This window comes from Cucumis sativus, chromosome 5 (assembly GCF_000004075.3).
Source record: "Cucumis sativus cultivar 9930 chromosome 5, Cucumber_9930_V3, whole genome shotgun sequence".
Lineage (NCBI taxonomy): Eukaryota > Viridiplantae > Streptophyta > Magnoliopsida > Cucurbitales > Cucurbitaceae > Cucumis > Cucumis sativus.
The window spans coordinates 30,456,050-30,467,440 of NC_026659.2; the positions used below are offsets into that span (position 1 = coordinate 30,456,050).

At 33.6% G+C, this 11,391-nt stretch overlaps 3 protein-coding genes across 3 annotated transcripts; 1 reads left to right on the plus strand and 2 right to left on the minus strand.

Moving 5' to 3' along the window:
• Nucleotides 1-233: 233 nt before the first annotated feature.
• LOC101204708 (BAG family molecular chaperone regulator 8, chloroplastic) lies at nucleotides 234-2,042 on the minus strand. The gene is made up of 2 exons (XM_004141415.3): nucleotides 1,255-2,042; nucleotides 234-1,180 (listed from the first exon to the last, which is right to left on the minus strand). Exons 1-2 carry the CDS (start codon nucleotides 1,864-1,866, stop codon nucleotides 449-451), a joined length of 1,344 nt encoding a protein of 447 aa, XP_004141463.1. The 5' UTR covers nucleotides 1,867-2,042; the 3' UTR covers nucleotides 234-448.
• A 1,828-nt stretch (nucleotides 2,043-3,870) lies between these two features.
• LOC101204950 lies at nucleotides 3,871-6,753 on the plus strand. Its single transcript, XM_004141416.3, has 8 exons — nucleotides 3,871-4,887; nucleotides 4,990-5,029; nucleotides 5,117-5,209; nucleotides 5,518-5,637; nucleotides 5,745-5,843; nucleotides 5,948-6,007; nucleotides 6,092-6,186; nucleotides 6,285-6,753. The coding sequence occupies exons 1-8, from the start codon at nucleotides 3,974-3,976 to the stop codon at nucleotides 6,403-6,405; spliced, it is 1,542 nt and encodes a 513-aa protein (XP_004141464.1). The 5' UTR covers nucleotides 3,871-3,973; the 3' UTR covers nucleotides 6,406-6,753.
• A 739-nt stretch (nucleotides 6,754-7,492) lies between these two features.
• On the minus strand, nucleotides 7,493-9,361 carry LOC101205192 (40S ribosomal protein S19-3). Its single transcript, XM_004141417.3, has 4 exons — nucleotides 9,179-9,361; nucleotides 8,839-8,929; nucleotides 8,572-8,755; nucleotides 7,493-7,845 (listed from the first exon to the last, which is right to left on the minus strand). The coding sequence occupies exons 1-4, from the start codon at nucleotides 9,260-9,262 to the stop codon at nucleotides 7,773-7,775; spliced, it is 432 nt and encodes a 143-aa protein (XP_004141465.1). The 5' UTR covers nucleotides 9,263-9,361; the 3' UTR covers nucleotides 7,493-7,772.
• Between the last annotated feature and the right edge of the window lie 2,030 nt (nucleotides 9,362-11,391).

The window sequence follows — 11,391 nt, forward strand, 5'->3', positions numbered from 1 at the left end:
TCAAAAATTATAATACTACAAAACATCATAGTTTCATTGTCCACACACATATATTATGTTATATTATGTAAGTGTATATATTTATATTTCCAGATCTTACAAATTGGGGACGGTGGTGGCTCTTTTAGCACAAATTGGGGACGGAGATGGAGGTTGGGGTGTAAATTTGAACCATGAACCTCTTCGTTTGCTTCACTACATATATGTTGCAAAGAAATGACAAACCAAAACGATGAAACAAATAGAAAGTGAGGCTTCATTTACACAACAACACTGGCAAGTTAGTGGTCTAAGAAGGTATTCTTCTTACAAGAAACCAAATAAGCCTCTTGTATTTGATATCAAAACAAGACAGATAATCAGAAACCAGATGATCATACCACAACCAATAAAGATTTTGAAATCTAGAAAACAAAAAGGTTAACAAATTGGTTAAGGTTTTACATACTCATCCCAAAATTTTCAGAGACTTCCTGTTCTTCATCAAATCAGCTTTGTTCTCCATCTTCAAAGGTAAAGGAGCAGTGAATGCAGAAACGCCATTGTTACCAGTCATCATCTTCCTTCTATGGTTTCTTTCTCCATCACTGACCTCTGGAGATTCGCCATCTACTTCTTCATCTCCATGTCCTTCTTCATCATCCTCGGCTTCCTCAGAAAATTCCTTAATCTCCATTGCTTCGTTGCAAGTATCCTCCACAAGTTCATCACCTGAATCTCTTTCATCCATAACACCATAATCTTCATGTGGATTCTTGCTACTTAAAACTCTAGATAAGTCTCCATTCTCAGCAAATCTAACACTTTTCTTCACTCTAGGTTGAAGAATTTGATGGTTTTTCACAAGGTTTCGATTTCGAGTTTGATTCTTCTCTTTGATAGTGATCCTAGGGGACTCCTCCAACTCTTCCTCCTCTTCTTTCACATTATTCTCAAGAATTCTTGAACGCTCACAAATCTTTTCAACTCTGTTCTTTAATTTCTCAATAGTTTCCTTATGATTCTCATAGCATTTATGCTTAGGATTAGAAGGAACCCTAAATTTACTAACATTTTGACCTAACCTCAGATTTGGAAGCCCGTTTCTCTTCTTCACAGCAAAATTATCAATTCGCTCCAAGAACTGAACCAAGTCTCTGATAAGGTTCTTCTTGCTGTCTTTGACCATTGGATCACTACCCTGTGAAGATCATTGAAAAAAATCAAATACAATAAAAGTAAAACAATAAAAAGCACCCACCAAACTTAAATTACCTGAATGGAATCGAGATGGAGAAGAAAATCCATTATTTCGAGAGAAATGGCGTTACGATCGAAGTACAATCCATTGGAAAACGACGATTGTAGAGACTCATATCTAGACTTGATGATGGCGAGATCTTTAAGCTCACTGAAAGCTCTGGATCTACGAACAAGGAAAGCTCGAAAATGGGTTTGGATTGTACTGGCAGCAACATGGCGGAGAGATTGGGAAGGAAGATGAGAAGCAAAAACACGAGGGAGGGAGGATTCAAGAGCTTCGATGCGGGAGAGAAGAGAAGAGACAGTAGAATGGTGAAGGACTTGAGGAATTTCTTGTTTCTTCTGATTTTGGGGACCGAGAAACTGATAATGTGATTGAAACGACTTTTGGGAACGGAGAGTTGGGTATTGGTGAAATTGGGCGGATTGAAGGATTTGAGAAGCAAGAGCTTGAAGAAGAGGGTCGGACGGAGACACCGGGAGGTGAGGAGAGGGGTGGTGAGTTTGGAAACAGGTAGTGGTGAAATCCCCGCCGCCGCCACCGCCGCAGCAACAGGCGAAGGGAAGATGGGTTTGGTGGAAATGGGGTTGATGGGGTTGATGGGGATGGTGATGAGAGGCCATTGGAGGCTTGAAGATTGAATCTTGAAGCTTAATCGCTGAATAGGGATGGGGATTCTTCGAGGGTTTGGAGAAAATGGTGGTTTTGGAAGTGAAGAACAGGAAAAGAGTGCTACCACGATCGATGTGTCAAAAAGGGGCTTCGATTTTGGCGAACTTTTTGTTTTTCTTTTTCTCAAGGCAACAAAAACAATCCAATCTTTATACAATTAGTTTTCATGTCTATTTGTTAATTGAAGTTTTAGAATGAAGATTTGATGATAAAATTTAATAGATTTTTATATATAACTATATAAACACCATAGAATTGAAGAACTTAACCTATACTAAATTTGTTGTAAAAGTTACACTCAATTAACATCTACGTATGCTAAAATTATGAGATCTATAATTTAAATTTGATGCTAGTTGCAATTACATGATTTGAAAAGTCCATTTTTAGTACAACAATTTAGTTGATTCTACTATTCTATTATTTGGATAGTTCATTTATCTATTAGTCTTTATATCATTTTTCAACTTTAAGAGAAATAATGCATTTTACTTATCTAGACTCTCGTTTATTTTTTTAATAGCATGGCATAAACATTTTAAACAAACAATTTAAATACTATTTTTTCTAAACAAGTAGTAACTCAAAATAATGGAACATGTTCTTTCCAAAACACCTCAAACTAAAGTCTTCTTTACAAATAGCAATCACATAATGTATTTTACAAACAAAAAATGCAAAAGTACACAATAAGCAACAAAAAGAATCATTAACAAAAGTTTGAAGTACAAAAAAGATAATATTTGCTCATTTAAAAGTATTTTTCACTAAAGAATGTACTAAAAATGTTGTGCCACTAAAAGATATGAGTAAATAAGATGTCTCCAAAATCTTGGTCCTAAACATTCATGTCTTTAATCAAATAGAACACTTGAATGAGGTCGACAATAGTTATATCATTCAAGAGACTAATCACTTCCAAACAGTCATATTCTACCATGACTTTCTCAAAATGGGACATTGAGATAATTGCAAGTCTCTTGTTTAAATCATAACTTCACTGTACTTGATCATGAGTCTTACAATCGTTGAAACATTCGTTTGGATTTGATCTTTAGTACTTCTAGATACTTGATTTTCTCTCATATTTTCTAAAAGCACACTTACTAGATATTTACACTAAAGTAAGTACACAACGTAACCATAAATTACAAGTTTGGCTTCTAAACCCTAAGTTCCATAGCTTTTATATAACATTCTCCTAGACAATATATCATCTAGTCTATTTAATCTCTACATTTTAAAAGGTTTAAATAAAATTTTAACTTTCATTTTATATAAGCTTTCAAGTACATCAAATTGGAATAGAGATTCAAACTATCGACTCTAATGAATGTAGTTTATGTCAATTTCAGTCAAGTATGTTTACTTTTGTATATGTTATTGTCATTAACTTATTGTTTTTTTAGCTTAACATGGAATGGAGGCTTCAAACTAAAATGTCTAAACCAACTAATCATGTAACTTATAAAACAATTAACATAAGATGCAAAATTAACCAAAAGTGAGTTTAGCTTAACAGTAGTTTGGCATGATATTTCATTCTAGAATCCGAAAATTGTTGCCCTAAAAAATATTAGATTGAAGACTGCATTCAACTAGAAATCTATATGTGTGGTAAAGTCGTTGGTTCAAGTGTTAAGTGTTGGTACGAGTTTGAACTTTTAAAAGTATTGAGACTAAGGTTTATAGTTAGATGGAGATAGAATAAGGAAAAGGAGACTTTTGTAATAGCGCAACTCATGATTGGGCCATTGTCACAACGGTTGTTAAGAGAGTAAGTTAAATCCATCAAAACCAAAGCTCCACTGGAGTTAATCCAACGGTCATCAAACTGAACATATTTTCAAATTTTAATCTAACGGCCCACAAATACTAGCCGTTACACAGAGCGTTTTCTTCTCAACGTTCCATTTTTCCCCATCTTCGTTTCGAATATATCCTTTCCATTCAAATCTCTTTCGTTTCTGAAGAATCGACCCCCCTCTCCTCCCCCTCCCCTTCACCGGCGGCGAAAATTTCTACCCATTTTCTGATCTGTCTTTTAGTTTCCGGCAGATGGGTTCAATCGGCAAGAACGGTGGAACAGTGACCCCTGTGAAAGAATCAACGGGATCTAGATCGAAGATGATTCAAGAAGTTTCAAGGCATTCCGAGAATATGAATCCAAATGTTAATGATACGATTAGCCCAGTTCCGAAGCTCTCGAAATCTTCTCCTTTGATAAAATCTACAAAGACGGTTCAGAAATCGGCTGCGAGAAACCCTAGTGTGGTTTTGAACTCACCGAAGTACAAGATCCGGGAGAGGAAGTTTGTGGTGGCGAAGAAGAATCAAAAGAAGGAGAAAACTGGGAAGTCTAAGACTGATTGTAAGTGTGATGTTGGAAATGGGAGTGATTCGAAGAAGTGTTTGTGTTTGGCTTATGAGACTCTGAGAGCTTCTCAGGAGGAGTTTTTCAAGAATCAGAATGGTGGGATTGGGGAAATTAGGGCTGAGATTGAACTTGAAGAAGAAATGGAGAGGAAATTGATGATTCAAGACCTTCAAAATGAAGAAGGGATTGAAACAGAGAATCATGATGTTAATGGAGAGAGCGAATCTCCTGAACAAGTAAGTAGTTCGATAATCAAGAGGCGAAGAGAAAGGCTGTTGGAGACAGCAAGGAATAGTGTCCCAGAAACAGGATCTGGGAAAGTAAAGCATTTGGTACTGGCGTTTGAGAAACTAAGAACTATACAGGTTGCAAAGGAGGAGACTGATGAGAATGAGGAGAAGCAATTAGAAAACCAAGATAAGCCCATTGAAGAGAAGAGCAAGGTGATGAAATGGGCACTGCCAGGATTACCTCCTCCAAAGGTTATCGAATCATCTTCTTCGTTTTGTCCGTCTGAGCTTTTTCTGACATCGGAAAATCTCGGTTTGGATTCTCGAGCTTCGGTTTCTTCTTCTTGGGACGGATCCCGTGGAAGGTCGGTACCTTAGTTACTTTTACCGCAGTAGTGTATATTTGAAGAAAATGAATCCATTGTGTTATTATTGTCTAACTTTTGTTGTTTTCTTTCAAACTTCAGCATTTCAAGCAGGAATGGGGGAAGAAGAAGCAGAAGAAATGTAAGTGAAGACTTTTGTGTGAAGATCATTGCTAATGAAATGTTGAATGAACTGATTGATAATTGTAATGATTGTTGTGAATTTCAGAGCGCTGAATCTGCAGGCACAATTGGTGGAAGTAAATGGAAGAAAAAGCAGCTGAAAGTCACTAGGCAGAAGCCATTTAAGCTTAGAACAGAGGTAAAGAAAATGGGAATTATTGGAATGCATTAAATCTGTTATCTGCCCTTCAAATGTATTTGTGTTCTTTGCCCTTCAAATGTGTAGACTACTGTGCTATATAATTATAAACTCCTTGACTGTATAAAATCTCTTGCAGTCTTAGCTAATACATTATTAGTAGCCACGTAAATCTATGTATTGAGTCTTTATTGTTTAAGCTGTATATCTTTATTTGTCAATTTCATGACAAGAATGAATCGTGAAAGTTTCAGCTTAATGAACAAATTCACAATGTTTGCTTTCCATGTTTCTTTTTGAATTTGCAGCAAAGAGGAAAGGAGAAGGAAGAAGAATTTCTGAAGAGGGTACAAGAAACAATGATAGAGGAAGAAAAACAGAGAATACCAATTGCTCAAGGTCTTCCATGGACAACTGATGAACCAGAGGTAAAAAGATACCCTATTCACATATAACGCTTTTTCATGTTTTTTTCTAAACTTCAGCTCTTGAACCCCACTAATGCTTTAAAAAATGTACATGTCCATTTGCGCAGTGCGTTGTGAAACCTCCAGTGAAGGAAATTACAAGACCAGTAGATCTGGTTCTCCACAGTGATGTAAGGGCAGTAGAACGTGCCGAGTTCGACCATCAGGTGGATCTCAGAAAGAATTTTCTATTAGTTCCTTATGAAAAGTTAATATGATAGTCATGGCCTGCAACCCATTTAATCATCCATGTTTGTTTTTGTAAATGAAGGTAGCAGAGAAATTGTCTGTGATAGAACAATACAAGATGGAAAGAGAGAAGCAAGAAAAGGTAAAGAAAAAAAAATTGAAATGACTATCAATTCAATTGATATTGTATGTTGATTTGTTTGGTTTTTTTGTGATCAATTAACAGATGGCTGAGGAGGAAGAACTAAAGAGGTTGAGAAAGGAATTGGTTCCGAAGGCACAACCAATGCCTTATTTTGACAGACCCTTCATTCCTAGAAGGTACACACATACATACACCAAAAAGTGGTTTAAGTTTCAATTTCACTTGAGAAACAAAATGTCATAAAGGTGTTTTAATTTTTTGTGTTATTAAAAAGGTCAGGAAAGCTTCCAACAATACCTAAGGAACCAAAGTTCCATATCCCACAACAGAAGAAGATAAAGTCCTGCTTGTCATGGAATGATATGAGCCAATATACCTTTCAGTTTCAACCATGACGAAGAAGAAGAAGAAGAAGAAGAGAGGTTGAAGAAACAATTATGGGTTAAAATTCTGTGACATAGTGTTTCCCATTGTCTCTGTCTCTCTCTCTCTGAATAAGCAAAATAATGGGGTTTAGTTTTGTTGGGTTAATATTTTTCTGATGATTGTATTCTTTGTGAAAGCCGCTGATATATAATGAATGACAAATGAGGCAACCGATTATAGTTGCTCAGAATACTATGTCGAATCTTCTCTCCCTCTCCAAGTAACAAAAGAAGAATGATAGAATTCTTTGTTACTAAATCCAAAACAAAAATGGAGCAAATTTTTAGTGATATACAGTAATGAAAAACTTCTATTTATTGGATTGCTGCTGGAAGGGACTTTTTTTAAGGATTACATGGATTAATTATTAGTGTTTACCTAATAAATATTTAATAATTGATAAATTATTGAATAACGTATCAAATAATCAATCAATAAAGATGGATTATGTATCAAATAATCAATAAAGATGGTTTGTGTACTCCTGTAACGCTAGAAATTATATCATATCTTACATCCAGCAAATCCAGAAATTATGTCATATTACCATCCAGCAAATCCAAATATCGAACCCATTCCTTTCAAAGAAAAAATATTGTTGATGATTATATTACTCATAATTTTTAGAAAAATAAGCCTACAACTATTGTTGATCCCATTTAAGAATGAAAAGTCTAGATAGAGTTCTTCATTAAATATACAAAATTCTTCTATATACACAAAATTCTTCTATAAATGGGTAAATTTTAATGATAAATGTAAAAAGTTGATTAATATAAGTTACTTAAAACGACTTTTGTAAATAGTTTGGGAACAAAAACCAAACGTTATGGGTTTCCAGCTCCAATTCTTTAAAAGAAATACATATGAAATTACGTGAATAACATATTAAAAATTGTTTAGAAGTTCAAATAACAGCCATCAATTCCATAATTCATAATCTAAATCCCCTATTACTTCACAACATTCTCATTATTAATTTTATAATTTCTTTTAATCATCGATTTGATGTTAACTTCTGATATGATGTATTAAAAAAAATGAAAAAACATCGAGTAGGCAGCAAACAGCAAACTCTATTGATAATTGATATGATATGTCAAAAAATTACTACAAAAGGTCCGTTTCTAAGCATCAACCACGCCACTGCTGATAGCATTGAAGAAAAAAAACATATTTCATCCTAAGAACTCATAAATAATTGACTAAGGAAATGAAATTGAACTTTTAAACTATCCAAAACCCATGAAAACATGAGAGTAAGCTTATCTTCATTCATATCCAAAATTTTCACGGTGGTATCTCATCAACAAACACACAAATCTCTCTTCATCAATCAAGGAGCAACAACGATCCGACCGGCAACTTGGTCAAGATCCCGTCGACCGCTCGAAGTGATTCTCCTACCACTGCAAACACACCATGAGAAAAAAGAAGATATCTATCAACATTAACTAAGATCAGATTGAATGTATAACTTTAGTTCAAATTACTTGAAATCAGTGCAAAAAACAAAGCTTGGTTGAATCAACAATAACAATCAGTTGCCATTAAACTTGAACCATCAACAAATGTAAGGGCTAACCCTCTCAGTGCCCATCCCTTGGGATGGACATCAATATTAACCAAGATTAGATTAAAATTATAACTTCTGTCCAAATGACTTGAAATAAATGCAAAAAAACAAAGCTTGGTTGACTCATCAAGTGCAATATGGGCATTAAACTTGAAAATCTTCCAATGTAAGGGCTAAACCTACAAGCACTCAGTACTGATCCCTTGGGATCGACATCAGCATTAGCCCAGATCAGATTAAAATTATAACTTTGGTTCAAATGATTTGGAATCGGTGCAAAAAAACAAAGCTTGGTTATATCATAAAGTAAAATCAGTTGACATCAAACATCGAATGCCAGGGCTAAACCTACAAGAACTCCGTGCTCACCCTATGGGATCAACATCAACATTAACCAAGATTAGATTAAATTTATAACGTTGGTTCAAATGATTTGAAAACAGTGTAAAAAACAGAGCTTGGATATATCATCAAGTACAAATGTACAATCAATTGGCATTAAACTTGAATCAACAAATGTAAGGGCTATAGCCTTTATGCATAAGAACTTTGTACTCACCCCTTAGGATCAACATCAACAATGTTCATTTCCTGCAACTGTTGTAAAATATGGCGAGCGATAGCACCACTGCTTTCACAGAAATGTGGAGGGCGACTCCCATTCCTCTTGCTTCCACCATAAATCCGCTTAAAAGCCCCCACACCAAGTCCACCCCTCAAGTATATTTTCCTAGCCATGCTCGCTGAATAAGTTCAACAAAGTGATCATAAGACAATGAATGAGCAGCAAGCAATTCATTTTAATGGATGAAAAAAGGCAACTGACCAGCTCTCAGATAATACCAATCAGCATCATAAGGTGCTAATTCTTTGAATCTTGCAGTTTTAACTATATCAGTCCAGGGAGGTAGTTCAACCTGCTTGGCAATTATTGAATACAGAATAGCAAGTTAAAACTTGATCCTAGTCGATTTATTGACAAACATACCAGGCACAGGATGTAACAAAACTAGGGGGGAATTACGAAACCAACCAACCAGTCTAGTATGAATTAAAAGATTGATATAAAACAGGAGCACATCACGAATTGACATAATAGAATACAAACTTCAATCCACATTTAAGGTTGTGTAAACCATCAAATCGTAGAGATGAAAAGACAATACCTTTCCGGATCTTTTGAGATGGGCGGCGTAGGCCTTCACGAATTCGTGAGGAGAAACGTCTTTCACAGTCTTCGCCGTCGCCATTGTTGAGCAAGCGGAGATGATAGAGAGAAAGAGTAACCCTGGGCTAGGGTTACTCTCGTTTTATATTAGTTCATTGGGCCTTTGTTACATTTTTGGATTTCTGCTTTTATTTTAAGAGAAAAAACTTCAATAATATAAAATATAAATAAATTGAGAAATTATAAATTAAGAAAAATTGATTGCTCTATATATATATATATATATAAATAGCATTTATAGTAATTTTTGTTTTTTAAAAATTATTTTATATAGCAAATCCTAATTAAAAATTTTAATTTTTATAGTTATGGAAAGACACGAGGTTGGGTTGGGATGGCTAGGATGGGGATGTCACTCCTCATCTCCAATCCTGCCCCTATCTTATTCCTACACACATATTTCTTTTTCTTTTAGGGTGGGGTGGGAAATCGTTCACTGGGGCAGGATTGGAGACAGAGAATACATTTTACGACCTTGTAGATTTGGGTTTCTCACTATCTATTCTCCTTTTCCATAATATCAACGAGAAAAAAATTATCTTCACTCCCTCGTCCCTCATTCTCTATCTTATTCAGGGTAGGTCTATGCAGCTTAAATAGATATCTCTAATCGTAGATTGTGGTAGATTAAACATTTGTCTATATAGGTCTATTATAGATTGGGTATCTGGTAGTAAGAGTTGGTTTAGCCGTTGAAGCATATAGTTGTTAAATCCAACAGGCTAGTGGGTCAAATTGAATTTGAGTGCAAAAGTAAACTATTTTGGCCCAAAGAGCAATCGAGCCCATATTTCAATTGATTAGGTCTAAGGGTCACCAAGAACAAACTTACGTTACCTCGTGTAGGTTACTCCTCATTTGAGAGGTTCCTAAATTTAGGACTTGGAATTAGAAAGACTTCTTCAACTATTATATATTTAAAATTTGAAAAATATGTACTTTTTGTATTTATCTACATAAACTTATATTTAAATAATTTAAAATAGAAGTTTTGGAAAGGTATTTATTTAGACTAAATCCATAACCAAATAAGAGAAGAGTAAATTTCTAATGAAAAGACGAGACTCTAACGAAAAAAGTGATATGTGTATTAAAATAGATATTAAAGATTTCTATTCCTAACCTAAATTGAAAGAGAATAAAATCAATTAACTACATAATTTTAAAATACTAATTTAAATTTAAAACTAAACTAAATATTAATTACAAAATACCAATCACCTTCTAATTCTTTTTATCAAGTTTATACATGAATTAAGATATTATTTAGTTCACATTACTTCTAAAATTCCTATTTCTTATCCAAATTTAATAAAGATTTTTAGTTTGTTCTAAACCTTATTTTTTTTTAAAAAAAATATTAGTCTCTAATATAGTTTTAAATATATATATTTACAATGCTTTTCTTGAGTAGAATTGTTTTTAAATATAGTAAAATAAATAAAAAAATTATAGATATAATAATCTTCTAATGATAAATAATAGTGTTTCATGTTTTCTCTCGTTCTATCATTAATAGATTGTGACATTTTTCTATATTTATAAATGTTCTTAGCAATTTCGTCATTAAAAATAAATTCTTAATTCTTATTCTTTTATCAATTTTTGATTAAAATTAGGTTGAAACTAATTATAACTTTTTTTTGATTAAATTCAGACATTTGAATGTATAGAAATTTAAATAAAATAAAATCATTTTGTTGTATTAATAAATATTTTAGTTCATTTTGTGAATTAATTATCAGTAATAGATTATAGTAGTTTATTAATGTCTACTACTGATAATATTTGTAAATATTTTAGGTCACGTTTACTCCAACAAAAACGTAATAGATCAATGGAAAAAAAAAAAAGAAAAACTTCATTTTATTACTTTGGGTTTTATTTATTTGCGTTCTGCAATAGTATTGACACATGGAGCCCACATCCAAATTTAAAATAAAATGACTCGATCTGATTTATGAATTACGAGTGCTCAAACCAATTGTGCACGAGAATTACGACTGACTAACAGCTAGCTACCATTATTGTTATTATTACAACTAAAAAACCATCAATTCTAACATCTTTATTGTTACCATTATTACACTTGACCTCTCAAAATTAGAAGCAATAAACAATAAAAGTAAAATTGACAAAATTCATAAGGCG